The sequence below is a fragment of the Onychomys torridus genome, chromosome 18 (genome assembly GCF_903995425.1).
Source record: "Onychomys torridus chromosome 18, mOncTor1.1, whole genome shotgun sequence".
Taxonomy (NCBI): domain Eukaryota; kingdom Metazoa; phylum Chordata; class Mammalia; order Rodentia; family Cricetidae; genus Onychomys; species Onychomys torridus.
The window spans coordinates 3,292,222-3,310,898 of NC_050460.1; the positions used below are offsets into that span (position 1 = coordinate 3,292,222).

Here is an 18,677-nt window from a genome sequence, read left to right on the forward strand (position 1 = left end):
ATCCCATGCCTTTGTCCTCTGTGGGCATCAACACACATATCCACATAACTATACACACACACACACACACACACACACACACACACACACACACGGAGTATTTTTTAATTATATTTGTTGAAAGCTGAGTACTACACACATGTACCACTGAATTACATACCCTTTCAGTTCCATTATTTTAGGTTGCACATATAAGTGAGAACATGTAGATTTTGTCTTTCTGTTTATAGCTTACTTTCTTTAGCCTGTTTTCCATTTCCATCTATATTCTTTCAACCCCTAGAATTTCTTCCTGTTTTAATGCTGAAAGGTCTTCCATTATATACATTCTTATCAGTCTTTCCATTGATGTGTATATTTCATTTGAGGTGATAACTTGGCATATGTTTTATGTGCTACTTTGAAACTAGGAATACAGACAAGAAGTGTATATTCTGAATTTATTTTATTTTTTGAAGATCCTTCATACCATTTTCTATAATGATGGTATTAATTTACATCTTCACCAGCAATAGTCAGGGATTCCATTCTTTGAATTATCACTAATACTTCATACTTTTGTCTTTTGAGAATATCAGTTCTGTTAGGTGTGAAGTGCTATCTCATTGATTTATAGATCTCTAATTGCTAAGAAGTATAATCTACTTCATATGTCTGTAAGCCACTATGTGTCTTTAGAGGAGTGTCTCTTCAGGGCTTTTATCTTTAAGAGTCAAATCTAAAACAATCATTGCCCAGGCCAGTGTAAACTTTCTCCTGCATTTTCCTCTAGTAGTTTCAGTTCCAGGTTTTATGTTAAAATTTAGTCATTTTTAAAAAATTTAGGTTTTATTTTTGTTTTGTTTTAAACTCTTCCCTACAGATATCAATGTTCTCAATACTCTTTAAAAAGTGACTATTTCTCTTTCTCTTTCTCTCTCTCTGTCTCTGTTTCTCTCTCTGTCTCTCTGTCTCTCTTTCTCTTTCTGTCTCTGTCTCTGTCTCTGTCTCTCTCTCTTTGTTTTGTTTTTGTTTTTTGAGACAGGTCTTCTCAGTGTAGCCCTGGCTGTTCTGGAACTCACTCTATAGATCAGACTGGCCTTGAACTCAGAGATCCATCTGCTACTACTACCAGAGTGCTGGGATTAAAGGCGTGTGCCACCACTACCCAAAAAGCTGTTTCTTTTCCCTTTGTATATTCTTTATGTCATTGTCAAAAAAGAAAAGATAGTGCTTTCTAAGTTGGTTGATGTGTCTGTTTTTATACTAATATCAAACTGCTTTAATTATTGTTGCTTTGTAGTATAGTTTGAAATCTTCTAGTGTGATAAAAGTTATGTTGTTCTTTTTTTGTTGTTCTTTTTCCTTTTGATTATCTTGTCTATTTTGATTATTTTGTGGCTAAATATGATTTCTTCATTTGTAACATGATTTTTTAATTGATTCTTTGGGAATTTCACCTAATACACTCCCATGCCACTCCATCACTCCAGCCTCTCTTTCTTATATTCTTTTGTTATAGTGGCCTTGGGAGCTGTGGTGTGTCATGTGGTACAACCTTTTGCCCAAAGAGCTTTACTTGTAAGTGTTCATTGCAATGCTTTATTGGTCTGGTTCAAGGCCTCTGGCTTCTGATACATCATCAATACTGGACCCTTACTGAAACTTCTCTGAGATAGTTTCCTGTTGCTCTGAGTCATAGCCCTGTGGCTATGGTTCCACAGGACCAGTCCCTTCACATACTCTAGCAGGTCACAGATGATGTAGGTAATGGGGTGGAGGTGGGCCCTGGATATTGGCCTGTGTAGTAGCTGAGTTTGTGAGTCAGGGCCTCCACTAGAACTCCCCCACCCACTCCCCTTACTCCCCACCCCCTGCAGATGAGGATCAGGGCCATCTCTCCTGTGCTCATGGTAAGGGATGAATCCAGTTCTCCTGTGTGCAGGGCCAGCTCTCCCAATGAGGCAGCCAGTGAAGGGCGGGACAAATTCTCCTGTGCCCATGCCATTGACGCCAGCTCTCTCATGCCCACCCCCCATAGTAACATGGGCCACAGTCATCATGACAGACCCCAGCTGGGTAGGGCCACAGACCCAGACATGGCTTTCAGGCACAGCTCAAGCCTGGATAAAACTTGGTCCCAGGTGGCAGCATAGGCCACCCTTATTAGCCTGTTTCTTACCACCTCTGCATCTTTAATTCTGCTTCTCTCCGCAGTGCACAAGCCGTTCCACTTCTTTTCCATTTCTCCACCACACACTTGTTTATCCTAGTGGCGCTGGCCCTCCTGGATTGTGGGGTGCTTTGTGGCTGGCTTCTGCCCTCCTGGGCTTGTAAATATGATTTATTGTACCTGTCATAAATGACATGGGGGATAAATATAATAATTGCATTAATCCTATAGATTTCTTTGAGTAATATTACAAAATTGTCTTCTAATCCTATTTTTATTTTCTGGCCAAATATGAAAATAACTTTTCTTGGACTTCATTTTTTCAATAATATTATGATTAAATTTGCCTCTACTCCTATTTATATTGTGGATTTCCTTCCCTCCTATTGTCCTACTGGGTTTTTTGTTTTGTTTTTGGCTTAATCATGAACATTTTTGGAGTGAGGTTGAGACAGGGTTTCTTTGTGTAGCCCTGAATGTCCTGGAACTCAATTTGTAAACCAGGCTGGCCTTGAACTCACAGAGATCTGCCTGTTTCTGCCTCCCAAGTGCTGGGATTAAAGGTGTGTGCCATCACTGCTTGTCAATCAGGAACATTCACAGTCTCAATTTTAATGTTTTGCATTATCACATTTTTTCAGGATGTGATACTGCCTGGAATTCTTAAGAAGATGGAAGAGCTAGAGGCTGTTTTGAAACTTAGAGCATATCACAGAAGATGATAATGACTATTACTATTCTGTGTGTTTTTTCTTTCTTATCTCTGTTCCTATAAATAATATCGGCTTGCATATTGATTGTACAACAAGTATGTGTTACTGCTTTACTCTTTTGATCAACATTCTGAACTTGGTTCTTCTGTGCATCTCAAATCATGAAGTTTTTCCTGGAAGTGCACTTCTCAGGCTTCCTATAACCATAGGGATGAAGTTGCTCTGCTGTCTGCTTACTCACACTGGCCATTACTAATTTCTCTAGGTCAATTTGATTGCTAATTAGTCTGAGTTGTACTGGATCATTTCTGGATTTCTCCAGGCTACATTTTGGTGAATATCAGTTCTTTTTCTAACTTATGAAAAAGCACATACTTGTGTTCATTTTTCAGAACTCTTCTGTATATTTCTTCCTCAGTTACTTAATGCAATGGTTTCAACAGAGGGTAACTTGAAATTTCATGAATTGGCACTTGAACATTGGAGAGTAGATGTGTAGATGTGCTCTCAAGTAACATGCTGCTGCCTAACACTTTTTCAGTTGGATTGATACTTACTAAAAATGAACAATTTAAATTATTTATCTGAATTTTAATTCTTATGGCTCTCTCACTAATCTCCCAAGTGATTAGTATGCCTTTAAATAAAACCAGGAATTGTATACAATGTAATTTAATTTTTCATATTTAGATGGCAAACACTATATACATAATTCATAGACATATGAAGCAAAGTGAGTATAACTGTTTTTCATTGTTTCTCTATGATCATTGTATTACAACACCCAAACAGTACTTATTTTTGTCAGTGTGCATAGAACATTTCCAAATAATAGACAAAAATGGGAGTACACAAAGTTATTTCGCCAACTGATTCAAGTTTTTTTCCTACACGTACTTTAACAACTGAAATAAGCTTAAGTCACATCATGAGGGACAGACACAGAAATTTCCTCACTAAAATATATTGTTCTGTTTTTTCCTTAATGACTGTTTCTCTAAGAATAGCATTTTACTTTGTTAATTGTATACTTTTCCTTTATCCTGATTGCTGCCTGCAGGTCAGATGGGGAGTTGGGGTATGTGGAGGGTTGTCACCCTAAGGTTCATGTAGATGTAACCGTCTTGTTAAATAAGAAACACAGAACCAACTGCAGAGTTAAAAACCACAAGGTCAGAGCAAGAGCGGAAAACCTTACCCTTCACTGCTTTTGCTGTCCTTCCTCTCCGCAAGAGAGCTACCTCTGTGTGTCCTGTCTTTTTTATAGACTTTCTGTTCTGTTTTCTCATTGGTTGTAAACCCAGCCACATGACCTCCTCATCACTGCCTGTTTGTACAGACCTCCAGGTCTTCTATGGTTGGTATTGAGATTAAAGGTGTGTGTCTGCCATGCTGGCTGTGTCCTTGAACACATAGAGATCTACCTATCTCTGCCTCCCAAGTGCTGGGATTAAAGGCGTGCACCACTACCGCTCAGCTTCTGCTCTGGCTTGCTCTGACCTCAAGGCAACTTTATTAACATACAAATAAAATCACATTTCAATACAAATAAAACATCACTATAGGTTCATGCACAGATATTGAGTTCACCTTTCTCAGATTCTTAGGTTGTTTCATGGTTCCTGTTGCTGCTAAGGAAGAACATAGAAACCAGAGTCTAGGCATACCTGTACATCAAAGAAAATTTAAGAAAGTTGCACAAATTCAGAAGAAATTACCTCAATTATATAAGAAATAGGATCTGAAAGACTCCTCCTCATTGATGCCTAGCATAGCTCAACTGTAAGCATAACCTGGACTACAGGAACTGCTGACACTTACAGTTAGCCAACACTGGAGAGGTCTTAAGCACACAATAGCCAAGGCCTCCAGAAAGAAAGCAGTAAACTTTAGTAATATGGAGTACTCAGATGTAACTAGTCTTTAAAAGACTCTACTAAGAGTACTTGCCATTTTCAGTGATTTTTCTCTGCCTCCATGTTCTAGGTAGTAGTAATGCCCTCTCCCTCCGTGTTCTAGGTAGTAGTAATGCCCTCTCCCTCCATGCTCTAGGTAGTAGTAATGCCCTCTCCCTCCATGCTCTAGGTAGTAGTAATGCCCTCTCCCTCCATGCTCTAGGTAGTAGTAATGCCCTCTCCCTCCGTGCTCTAGGTAGTAGTAATGCCCTCTCCCTCCGTGTTCTAGGTAGTAGTAATGCCCTCTCCCTCCGTGTTCTAGGTAGTAGTAATGCCCTCTCCCTCCATGCTCTAGGTAGTAGTAATGCCCTCTCCCTCCATGCTCTAGGTAGTAGTAATGCCCTCTCCCTCCATGCTCTAGGTAGTAGTAATGCCCTCTCCCTCCATGCTCTAGGTAGTAGTAATGCCCTCTCCCTCCATGCTCTAGGTAGTAGTAATGCCCTCTCCCTCCATGCTCTAGGTAGTAGTAATGCCCTCTCCCTCCGTGCTCTAGGTAGTAGTAATGCCCTCTCCCTCCATGCTCTAGGTAGTAGTAATGCCCTCTCCCTCCATGTTCTAGGTAGTAGTAATGCCCTCTCCCTCCATGCTCTAGGTAGTAGTAATGCCCTCTCCCTCCATGTTCTAGGTAGTAGTAATGCCCTCTCCCTCCATGTTCTAGGTAGTAGTAATGCCCTCTCCCTCCATGTTCTAGGTAGTAGTAATGCCCTCTAACTCCACTGCTCTAGGTAGTAGTAATGCCCTCTAACTCCACTGCTCTAGGTAGTAGTAATGCCCTCTCCCTCCATGTTCTAGGTAGTAGTAATGCCCTCTCCCTCCATGTTCTAGGTAGTAGTAATGCCCTCTCCCTCCATGTTCTAGGTAGTAGTAATGCCCTCTCCCTCCATGCTCTAGGTAGTAGTAATGCCCTCTAACTCCACTGCAGGCATTTTTCTATGCTCTCCTCCTATCAGAAGATCAGTACCACCTCTCCTACTTGGTAGGTGCAGCTCTAAGCCATCCTTGCCCCAGCTAAAAATTAGCAACATGAATTTTAAACACAGGATTTTCTACTTGGATTTGTGAGTTTTCGTTTCTTCTCATAATATACCATCTACTCCCTGACATACTCTTCTTCATGCTTATTCCTGCCTATAGTCTTTTACTTATTAATTTTTTTACTTGTTTTAATTACTAACCACTGTTCCCCTCCTTCCTCTCCTCCTTTTCCCTCTTCCCTTTTCTATTCCCGGCATCCACTCCTCAGAAAGGGTAAGGCCTCCCATGGCATATCAAATTGAGGCAGGACCAAGTTTCTCCCCCATGCTTCAAGGCTAACTGAGGCATCCCACCATAGGAAATAGGTTTCAAAAAACCAGTTCATGCCAGGTGGTGGTGGCACATGCCTTTAATCTCAGCACTTTGTTTTTTTTTGTTTGTTTGTTTTGTTTTGTTTTTTGTTTTTTTCTTTTGTGCCTCCTCTGTGGTTTGGAGCAATCACAGTCTGATAAATGTCTGTCTCTTGGAACCATGAATGTTCTTCCCTAGAAGAGAAAATCTTCACAGCAATTTCTCCCCAGCATTTCTCTTGCCAACCTTTTCCAAACTGACCTTTGCCGATGCTTTCTTGTAACACGATGGTCCTGGCAATTCTCTGAACAAGCAGCAGTAAATTCTTTGTTCCAGGTAGCAGCATCACTGCAGTCACCAACACGATGAGAAGCAGCTGGCAACTCAAAGCAGCAGTCACTGCCTCCATGGTCCCACCGACACTGTTTGTGTCTCTGCCCCGGCTGAAGCTTCTCCTAGGCTGGCCTCAACTCGGGATCCTCCTGCCTCTGCTTTCTTCAGTAAATCCTACCGGCATGTGCCACCACAGCCGGCCGAGTGTAGCTCGGGCCTGAGCTAGGGCTCACAAGGCCACAGGCAAGAGGCTTTGTCATGAATTCATACCACGAACATTGGGAGCCAGATATTGGTGTAATTATTAAGGCCACTCCACATAGTTAAAAGGGAGGCTTATTTTGTGGGGTAACTTACAAATGAAGGGATAGGTTGTAGGGTCTGGCAAAGGTATGGCGCAGTCTGGCGGTGTTCTCTCGAGAATGCTGCTCGTTCCACCTCCAGGGTCCAGGGTCCCAGAACCAAGAGAGACCTCCTCTCAATCCTGGGTCTTCCGCTTACTTCCTCCGCCTGCCTTGTGGGCATGACCATTACCGAAGCCTCAATGTGGGTTGGAACTTTCAGGCCAGTGCTAGAATGGCTACCCACTACAGTCACACACATATGGAGGCCATTGGTTAGTTCCATGCAGGCTCCCTAACTGTTGGTCCTGAGTCTATGAGCTCCCCCTAGTTCAGGTCAGCTGTCTCTGGGAAACAGCCATACTGATTTCCAAAGTGGCTGTACAAATTTGCACCCCCACCTTGTTCCACATCTTCTCCAACATAAGCTGTCATCAGTGTTTTTGATCTTAGCCGTTATGACAGGTATAAGGTGGTATCTCAGAGTCGTTTTGATTTGTATTTCCCTGATGATGAAGGATGTTGAGCATTTCCTTAACTGTCTTTTGTCCTTTTGAGATCCTTCTGTTGGGAATTCTTTGTTTAGAACTGTACCCCATCTTTTAATTGGATTATTTGGTATTTTGGTGTCTAGATTCTGGAATTCTTTATATATTTTGGAGATGAACTCTCTGTCAGTTGTGGGGTTGGTGAAGATCTTTTCCCACTCTGTAGGCTGTTGTTTTGTCTTTTTGACTGTGTCCTTTGCCTTATAGAAGCTCTTTAGTATGAAGAGGTCCCATTTATTAATTGTTGATTTTGATTTCAATGTCTATGCTACTGGTGTTATATTTAGGAAGTTGTCTCCTGTGCTGATGTGTTCAAGACTACTTTCAACTTTCGCTTCTATCAGGTCCTGTTTATAGTCTTTATCACTCTTCTAATAAAAAATGTGGATTCACTGAATTGTGTTACTGGGGTATAAATTCAGTTGTACCTTTTTTCCAAACTTGCCCCACCTTTTCTTCTGTGCTAAAGCTGTGCTCTCTTCTGTTACTATTTCGTGTAACTTCCTTTTCTCTTTTCATTTCCAGGCATCGTTTGATACACTGACCGTCTTTTTTGCCTTCTTATCTTTCTTTCTGACCTAGTTGCCTTTCATGCCAGTGTTCCTCCTCCTCCTCCTCCTCCTCCTCCTCCTCCTCCTCCTCCTTCTTCTTCTTCTTCTTCTTCTTCACAAATGGTTGACTGAACCCAGTTGACACTCCTAGATGACATGCCTCTTACATTGTCTGATTGCTCATCGGTTCCTTTCTGCTGTACATTGTCACTTCTCTGACAACTTCTTGAACTCGTTTCAAGCAGGTCACTCTCCTTTTATATTTCACAGTATATCAAAGCACCTTGTGCGTGTTTGATGCAGAGAAATTTAATCAAGGCTTACTCATTTGTGTTCCATTTAATTCTACATTTTAATCAGATGAAACTGATGGGACTGTGATGTACATTTAAAACCCTGATACCAAGAAAAATAGTGACAATGATTATTTTTGAAAGTTATTACTTATACATATTATATTTAAAAAAAACAAATGGTATGACTGGATGTGGTGGCATACACCTGTAATTATAGTACCCAGGAAATTGGGGCAGGAGGATTACTATTTCCACACTAGACTAGGCTATTTATTGAGACCAGACTGTTTCTCTTATAGAAACAGACAACTCTCCACAAACAGCCTAAAAACAAAGCAACGTCTCTCCTCCAAATAGGTTGACTGTGTCATTTATTTCTAAAATCACTGTAATTCCTACATGAAATTATTTAAGTATATGGAAAAAATAATGAAATGTTTAGCTATTGAAGGATGTCATGTGCCTGTGGAATTTAATGTTTTTTCTTTTCCTTTATCACCTCTTTTTAAGCCTATCATAGTTGATCAGAACTGAGGGGAAATGTTCTGCAGACCTTGGAATCTTTTAGAGATGAGAATCTGGGGATAATCTTGGAACTACTAGTTAGATTCAATATCTGTTCATTTTTTTCTTTTTTCAGATTTCCAGAAATGCAGTTTTTCCAACAAGAAAATGTGAGAAAAATTCTTACAGATGTTCTGTTCTGTTATGCTAGAGAAAATGAACAGTTGCTTTATAAACAGGTAATGAATTGAGTATCTCACAAGTGGCTCTCACTGACTCCAACAAATGACAGGACAGTAGTGTAGCCTTGGTTGTGTCTAGAGTGCTATCCGAATACTAAAATAATGCAAGCATGCTTGCCAGACAGAGAGAGCAAAGAGCATGTACAGGGAAACACACACTCCTCTGATGAGGATGTGTTGCTTTCTATGCAGTGTCCAGTCCTCCCTGTACACTTGGAGTTCATATATAAACTTCATCTTTGCAACTACTTTAGTAATAAAACTTTTTGGACTTGTGTGTAAATATTGTTTCTAAATGCAACAGTTGTTAATATGTGACATGTGAAAAGTAATCAAGTGTTCTATCCCTCTGAAGTGTACCCATAGTAGAATTTGAAAGGTTCTACTAATTTTTTAAAGTTATAAAGAATCTAACTAGATTCTTTGTACTCCTGACTTTTGGCACATTTTATTATCAAAGATACTAGATCATTTTAATTTTTTGTAATATAAATCATTTAATATATAAATACATAAAAATTCTTATTTAAGTTCATTTATTTTGCACTAGAGATCTTGAGTATTTTATTTTTCTAAGTATATATAAGAATTCAAACTAAACTCAAAACAATCAAAAGTTACATCTAGTTGATGACTAACAAATTGTGGCTTAATTAAACAGAAAATAATTATGGAGAAGGCAATATTGAACCAGAAATAAACTTTACAAAGTTTTTAAATGACAAAGCTAGTTTACAGTTTTATTAAGCACTATGTTTGTTACATGCCTTTTTGTTGTTCAGTGCAGGCAATTGAGCCTAGAGTTTCTCACAAGCTAGGCTTTTACTCTGGAATTGAGCCACACCCAGCTCTGTCACATAATGTTCATATTAGTTACATCCCATCAGTAGCCATTTAGATTTGAAATTGAAAATATGCATCTCATTTATATGTCTGCAGATACATTTGATAATACAGTTATAAAAGCTGTATATGGAAAACTATAAATGTTTTTGAAGTACTAAAGCCATAGCTAAATAAATAGAAAAATAATAGCGTGTTTTTCAGTGAGAAAATTGAAATACAAATGTTCCCTACTTCTAAATTAATTTTATGATCCCATTAGCAGTCTGGGATGTGTACCTTATTAAAATTGGCCATAGGACTTTCCCATGTAGTTCCTCAAAGATGAGCGTTGGGCTGAAGAGCCCCAGATGGTAGCTCTCTTGTTTGGGTCTTCTGCTTCCTTCCCTTGATCTGCATGTCTGTTTCTGTGCTGTGTATCATGCTGTCTGAGTATGGCCTGACAGCTGACACGGTCAGTTTTCTTGGATTGCTTTTGCTCAGGATTGCATTGGCTATCAAGGTTTTTTTTTTTTTTAATGCCTCTATGAATTTTATGATTTTATGGATATTTTGATAAAGACTGCATTGGATCAATAAATACTTTTGTTAGGATGTTTGTTTTTTTTTTTTTTTTCAATGTAAACCCCACCAATCCATGAACGTGGGGCAGGGTCTTTCCATCTTTTGGTGCCTTCAGTCTCTTCAGTTTTCTTTAGAAAACTACAGAACTAAATTAGGAAGTCTTTAATAATAAAAACGAGTTCTGCACAGAGAAAATAATGTAGTATCTCACTCCATCATTTGATGTATGTAGACCAGTATATTTATATGAAAGACTAGATAGGAATAGGGAAGATTGTATGTCTAGATAAGTTAAAACAAGCCTATCAATTACTGAATATGAAAGTATTGACATAGGTTTCACTTTAAAAGACTTGATTACCCCTTCTACATATTAAATTCCTATAGACTTTTTCTTATAGAGAAACAATACCTTGCTGTAAAAGGATTGAATATTTAGCCGTATCAAATTTAAGTGAAAAAAGCCTTCAGTTTCATCACAAGCTGTTAAAGCTATTATTTTGTACTAGGTGACACCCCGTTTAACATCGACCATATTGTTAATAGTTATGGGATTTTATTGAATTAATGAGACTGTTATCATGTAGTAGAATGTCTTGCTGAGTTAATTGAAATTGCAGAGATTATATAAATGGTATTAATGAACTTTGACTGCCTGATGTCGCAGCTTTAATAAAGACTGCTTGGTGGGCTAAATGAGCACAGGCAGATAAAAGAACAGGTTCAATTTTGTGAGCCTACAGGCTGTTGAAGGAAACTTTGTTACCTTTATGTTCACAGGCGTTGGTTTGGAGTACAGAGACTACAAAAGAGCATGCAGGGGCAACTGCTCTAAGGAGGCAGAGTGAGGAGGGGCATTAAAGTACACATACTAAGAATACATTTGTTACTGTGTTTTCAAGTCAAGTCATGACTGTACTTGATGGACATTTCTCTTTTAAAGTTGTGTATATACTTGCCATTTCCATCTGCATTTGTTTATCTGAATTTTGTTATAGTTTTCTTTTTCCTGTTGAAGCCAGGTCCTTGTGTTTTGAGCACTATATCATTCTGCTCTGTCCTTTATCCACTTGTAATTATTAATCATGTCTTACTAGTCTAAAATTGAGGGCAAGACTAAAATTTTTCTGGGCTGGTGAGATGTCTCAGTAGTTAAGAACATGTGTTGGTCTTGGAGAAGACCTGGATCAGTTCCTATCATCCACATGGATGCTAACAACTGTTTATCACTACACTTCCATAAGATCTGGTACCCTTTTCTGGCTTCTGTGGGCACGGCACATGGTTGGTGAATAGACATACATGTAAGGATGAATGACTTCTCAACTCATACACATAAAATTAAAATAAACTTTTTTCCCCCAAGACTGAATTTCTCTGTGTAACAATCCTGACTATCCTGAAACTCACCCTATAGACCAGGCTGGCCTTGAACTCTGCCTATCTCTGCCTCCCAAGTGTTGGGATTAAAGGTTTCCACCCCCACCCCCACCCAGCTTAGACTAAATCTATCAAAACAAAACAAAAAAAACCTAACATTTCTTCCAGGTATCTCAGAAATGCTGTAGTTTTTTAGAACTAAAAACTAAACTTCTAAAAGGTTCTCTTAGGGGATGGAGGGATGGCTTAGCAGCTAAGAGCACTGTCTGTTCTCCCAGAGGACCTGGGTTCAGTTCCCACAGTTACCATAGCAACTCACAACTATCCATAACTCCAGCTCTTTTCATGCCTCCATGGGTACTAGACACACATTTGATGCACAGACATACATATAGCCAAAACACTTATACACATAAAATAATAAGTTTTTTTTTTCAAAAAAATATTGTCTTTCTACTGTATAAATGACTCTAAATTTTTATTCTTTCTCTTAGCAGCAATTTATTGCCTATAGCAATTAATCATCTGTGGGTTGGGGGCTTGTGAAGTTTCCCCTGTCCACATTAGTATGTCAAGTGATATTGTGATTATGCATGCCTTATTTAGGCAACCACATTGTTGAGATTTCATGGGTGCATTTTTCTTGTTAGCTCTACAAGACCCTCAATGGCAGGCATCCTGTCTTCTGGCCCTAACAATCTTCCCACCATTTTTCCTAGGTTTTACCCAAACCCGTGTTGGTGGGTGCACTGTCAATATACGAAATGTATTTGTATGTCCCTGGTCCCTTAGTTTCTGAGGTTTTACTAGGTGTGATTCTCTGAGCTAGTCTCAGAAATTCAAAATGAAGCTTCTTTGATGATGGATCAGAATTACTCCTACCTTTGGTTATAAGGATATGTATTTGAATTCAACAGAATTATATTAGTTTAGGAAAAAAGCAGAACTAGGGTCTGTGACCCCTCCAACCACAGATGGCTGTCTAGCTTTACAATGTGAAGCATGAATTCCCTCCTATTGAGAGAGGCTTAAGTCCAATTAGGTGAATATTGCTCATCCTCAAGATATAATTGGCAATATATTAAATTGGCTTCAAATCTGGGTAGAACTATTGATTGCTTCTTTGTCTTTGTAGCTTGTCCCTACCAATACTCTGGCAACTAGTCTTTGAGAGCAAGCTTTCCAGGTCACTTCCACCTCACTTCCTCCAAGTCCTGTCTAGTGTATGTGATGTTTTAAGCAATAAGGACTTAACCTTCAAGTTTTGGGAGGCAACTAAGAGCAATGGCAATAGAATATGCCAGTATTTTGGAGACATTTTCTCACTTAAGAGTTTCTCTTCCCAGATATGTATAGATTTATATCAAGTAGACAAAACCCACCTAGCATACCAGTGAAAAAATATGGGGTAAACATTCCATTTATAATAAAAGATGGCATTTCATAACTCTTAGGGAAAGTTAGGTACTCACATTATGATATAATTGAAAATGGAGTATTATTTAGAAATAAATCATATTATTACTCTTTCCTGATAAGAATGAGCCTACTTTCAAGTGAGTGAAGAAAAACTTCAGTTATTTCCTTAATTTCCTTCCTTAATCTTTACGTCAGAGATGTCTTGTTGGGCATGAGACAAATGAACAAAAATACATGAAAGACGGTTTATCACAATGATAGGAACTTCAATATGATGTGGTATATCAACATTAAATGAAAATGATAAACAGGAAATATTTTAATAACAAATTAAATAGGTTTATTATCTTTAATTGGTAAAGAAGTGTTACATACTTCAGTAGGTCAGACACTGTGGAGATGGCTCAGTTGTTACAGTGTTTGCTGCTCAAGAAGTCCTAGGTTCAGATCTCAGAAGCCATGTCAATGATGAATGGATGTGGATGTCTGTCTGTAATTCCAGCCTTGGAATACAAAGCTGGGGGCCCCACTACAACCTGGCTGACATGTCTTCAAGTCCTGTATTTAATTGAGAGATCTTGCCTCAAAAAATAGGATGGAAGAACGATTATGGTAGATTACTGATGTGAACCTTAGGCCTCCACATAGGAACATATGTGCAGGATTAAACAGGTGTTAATCATGTTTATTGATTATAATTAACACGTGGACCCCACACATATGAAAATAAATATTTAACATCATATATGTATATATGTGGAAGGACAGCGTACACACACACACACACACACACACACCCTTCACTAAGACAGAATAGGCTTTGCTTCTCTGAAATTTTCTACATTACATAGTTAATTAGATGGTGACTCTTTGTTATTAAAGTTTTTTGAGAACTTTATAAATGAGCATTAATTGTATTTATATCATTTCCACCCTCTTTTAAACCACAGTTCACCTGATTTTTCAGTGTTTCCCATGCTGTTCTAAGAGCTATGTAAGATAATTTAGGTATGTATGATAGTTTGTTCCACATCACAAATAAGGAATGAGCCGCTCTGCAGCTATGTTATTAAATCATTTGTATTCAAGAGTATTGACAGCTGAAGAGTGGAGTCTGCTACAGCAAAGTCTTATACTCTGATGGTATCTGTGTGACAGTGACTGGTTTTCCGAGATGAGCATAGTCTGTCCTCACAGCCCACGGAGCCTCCTCCCTTTTCCCAGCAAAAGGATCTCCATTTTCATGTGTCATTTTACTTCCTGTAAAGTTTTTATTTTCTCTCAATTTTTAAAGTAAAATCTTATCACTATCTGTTAAGTAAAAGGGAAGTGGTAATTTCTTACTTTTAAGTGGCTAAAAAGAATATAATCTGTTTTGGTGTGCTAAAGTGTGGCGTTTTATATTTAAAAGATCAGAATCTGTATTAATAAAGCTAGTACCTAACAACCGTCTTATTTTCCCTCAAAATGGATAAATAGTGGATAAGACTAACTTTTTAAAGTGAAAAGAACAACTAACATTTGGGGAGGTTAGTTCATGTTTGTGTGATCCACTGTTGAGCACCAGTATAAGTGAAAACATTTTAACTTTGTTGTTGAAGTACACAGAAAAATGTGAGGTTTCTGATTAAACATGTTTAAAATTATATTGAAAACTTCATTTTCTGTCATGCTTGCTAAAGATTGTTTCTCTTATTATCCAACATTTCTAGCTAGCTGACTTCAGCTCTTCCTAAATCTACAGGCATCCTAATTTGGAGCCATTATATAATGAAAACATTGGGTGTAATTTCTTAGGTCTACAGTTCTTCATTGCCCTTAGTGCAGATCTTTACACTGTAGCTCATGATTATAATTTGCATAAGTGAAATTCATATTTATGAGTACAGATCTTGAAGCAACTGACAGGTGCAAGGTTGTCTACCATGCCAATTTATTGTTTGTCATGTCATTTAAAAGATAAATGCTCCCTATATTTTAAAGAATACATGCTCTGGTGGAATTACAATCAAATTCTAAAGGTAGATAGAACTCACTTTGTAGCATTCTACTTTGATGCTTTTTCTATAACATGGTCATCTTTTTTTTTTTTTTGTGGGGCTGAGGACCAAACCCAGAGCCTTGCGCTTGCCAGGCAAGTGCTCTACCACTGAGCTAAATCCCTAGCCCCAACATGGACATCTTTGTGGCAGAGATTGTTTGAATGAGTATTTACATGTTGAGAATATTATTTGACACACATAAAACCTTGGGTCAGTCTAAAGCACTGGAGCGAAAGAACAAAAGCATTTGACTCAGCTGATAGTATGTATTAGTGGATGCTTGTTATCTTTCCATTCATTTCTTCTGACCCTGTGTTTCAGGGTATGCATGAGCTGCTAGCACCTATCATTTTTATCCTTCACTGTGATCACCAAGCTTTTCTACATGCCAGCGAGTCTGCACAGCCCAGGCAAGTTGTTAAATGAGGTTGTGGTATTCTCTGCCTCACTGTGTCTTTTGTTACGTTAAAAATCTCAAATATTTTCAAATTGAATCTACTTCACTTTTGTAATCTGTGAACAACTGGTTGTATTTCATGAGACTGATTTATGTTAAATTCTAATGCTAGTTTAGTTTATAGCAAGTTTGAATCGTAAGTGTCTTTGAAACGTTAGGACTTTGTCAAATGAAGACATAAATGTATTGGACCAAAAAGGAAAGGTTTGCTATAATTTTTAAAATGCTGATAATCAGTAATACTCAGATATGCTGTGCTCTAAGTTTTCACTATTAGTTGAAAGGGAACTCTCTCTCTACAAGCTCTGACTCAGCTTAGTTCATTAAAGAGTAGTGCTACCAAGGACACTGGTCTGTGAAACAGTGGCTTTTCATGTTTTGAGACATATTCAGTTATTCCTTCTTATAAATGACTTTTGTAAATGGCCTTAACTTTGATAACTGTTAAAGTTTAGTTATCTATCTTAAAACACCAGTGAAGCAACTAAGAAGCATTTTATGACTGGTGAGCTATAAGATTGTGAGGCATTGTCAAGAGTATTCTAATCGAAATGAATTGTATGCAGGAGAAAAATACCTGCTAGTAACTTGACACATGTTTGTATACTCCCTAATCAGAGGTAAGCTGTCTGTTTTGCTGGACACAGGCCCAAATTATATTAACCTTTGCCTACTAAAATATGAATTAGTGGTTGCATAATGTCTGGTTTTCTAATTTCATTGTTTTTGTAAAATCTTGACACAAGTAACTTATCTCTTAACTGCCTTCAAGTACTCTACAATCTAAGAATGAAACTAGTCTTGAGAGCATGTTTTCATGCCAGTTTTATTTCTGTCACTGTTGACTGTGACATACATTCATAAGAACAAGTAAGTGATTGGAAGGAACTTCAGAATGAGAAGACTTTGCTATTTTAGTTCATTACACAGTAGAACAGCATTGAGTAGATTTGCTAAAGGTGCTGTTAGTGACTAATTGATGTAAGATAATAATAAAGAAGGCAATAAAACACTTTTTGGTATTGCATGCTCAATTAGTAACTATATATTATAGAGTAAAAATTATTCTAGATCAAACTTAGTCAAGAAATATAGTGTCACTGTTTTCATACATTTTTCTGGAATAATCAGAAGAAATACAATGTCAGTCTTTCCACACATTATCTGGAATAATCAGAAAGAATATAGTGTCACTCTTCCACACATTATCTGGAATAATTAGATTGTTACTTCTTTGGGACACAGACAAGCAAATAACTTCTTTCTGATCTTTATATAAAACAGAATTGTGTTTGTTATTAGAGTTGACCTTTGGAAGGCAACCTTTTTAGTTGCACATTGTGTGTAAGTTAACTTATGCATGCAGACTAAGGCAGAAGCTACATCTACTGGAGTCATTAAAATTTGCTCATGTTGATTGTTTGAATTGTCCTTTTTTTTTTTTTTTTAAGTGAGGAAATGAAAACTCTATTGAACCCTGAGTATCTGGAGCATGATGCCTAGTAAGTACTACAACTATTGCTTTTTCTTTTTTCATCTTTTTTTTTTTTTGATACCATCAGTACTTTAGTGAAGATTAAATATGGAATTATTTTATTTTTCTAATTTTTAGTGCAATGTTCTCACAGCTTATGGAAACTGCTGAACCTTGGTTTTCTACTTTTGAGCATGATGGTCAAAAGGTAACTCTTATAGTACAGATCTCTTCAGTACACTTGAATTAACAAATACACTTGAATTAACAGATACAGTAAGTAAAAGCATACACTAGAATTACTAGTTATTTCACTGTAATATATCTAATTATTTTGTAATAAAATATGAAAATACTTAGGGTATCATAGTGAATCTAAATATCTATAACATTCCAATAATATCGCTAGATAAATAAACACAACATGAATATTCATATAAGTAAATGGAACCTTTCCTTTATATGTGCATATTACTCATGCAGTATTGCCACTTAATTATAAATTATTATAAACTTTTTATGTCTGTTTTGTCTTTTTGAGACAAGGATTCAATATTTAGCCCTGGCTAGTTAGTAACTCATAGAGATCTACCTGCATCTGCCCCCTGAGTATTGGGATTAAAGATGCGGACCATACCTGACTATTATAAACTTTTTATTGCAATCTTAGTAAGTTTTTTTTTAATGCATTGCTATTGAACCACTTTGATAAATATCTGTGTCAGATAGATTGCCTTTATTTTACTAGTATATTATTTTAAACTCACAGACTTAATATCCATATCCTTTACTCTTACATTATTTTAGTTGTTGTCATTTTACTTATATTTATTAAAGCTCTGTGTAGGGTTGAAATCACTCAGGAATAGCATTTGAGCAAAGGATAAAACTGAGACTTTTCTATATGAAAAAGGAGCTTGAGAGAAGAAGCATAAACAGTACTCTTTGAACATTAGATTCAAACCCAGTGGTAAACTTAAGAATCCCTAGTGAGGGATGCTACAAATGCCAGTTTCAGAGACACAAAGGACTGAAGGTCCGGGTGGGTCAGGCTTGTGGAGTCCATGAAGACTGGAAGTGGTGGGAAAAGGATGTTGAGGGAGGGCCTCACACAGGTTTATTTTAAAGAGTTACAGTTTTTCATCTTTTCTCACCTGCTTAAACTGACAAAAAGACAGAGAAGAGAAAATTTCTAAAATGATCTCTGTTGTTTTTTTCCTTTTGTATAGTTTTCATTTGGAGTTTCAATTTTAATTGCCAAAAGAAGTGCACTTCCATCCAAGTGTTACATTTATATGCTGTGGCTAAACAGATAAGCTGGCCAGGGGCAGCTTGACAGCTTCACTGCCTCTAGCCAAATTCTCCTGGAAAAGTTAATGTCACAAGAGAAATTCTTCAAGTGAAAGATACTTAGAAAAGATACCCTGGCTATGGCCATATAAGCACAAGTGCCCCCTGTCTGTGTTTGAGTGTCATGCCTTGGTTATGATACAGTAGTGTTGGTTCTTTGGATCAGTTAAAAAACAATGTCCATGTT

The 18,677-nt window shown here is 37.6% G+C and overlaps 1 protein-coding gene across 2 annotated transcripts in view; it reads left to right on the forward strand.

Annotated features, from left to right (window-relative positions):
- Tbc1d5 (TBC1 domain family member 5) overlaps positions 1-18,677 on the forward strand; it is a 292,901-nt gene that overhangs the window by 107,213 nt on the left and 167,011 nt on the right. For both annotated transcript variants that reach the window (XM_036167803.1, XM_036167804.1), the window contains 4 exons: positions 8,856-8,958; positions 15,531-15,619; positions 17,118-17,168; positions 17,279-17,348. In XM_036167803.1, the coding sequence (XP_036023696.1) occupies positions 8,856-8,958; positions 15,531-15,619; positions 17,118-17,168; positions 17,279-17,348 (313 nt within the window). The remainder of the gene's footprint in view (positions 1-8,855; positions 8,959-15,530; positions 15,620-17,117; positions 17,169-17,278; positions 17,349-18,677) is intronic.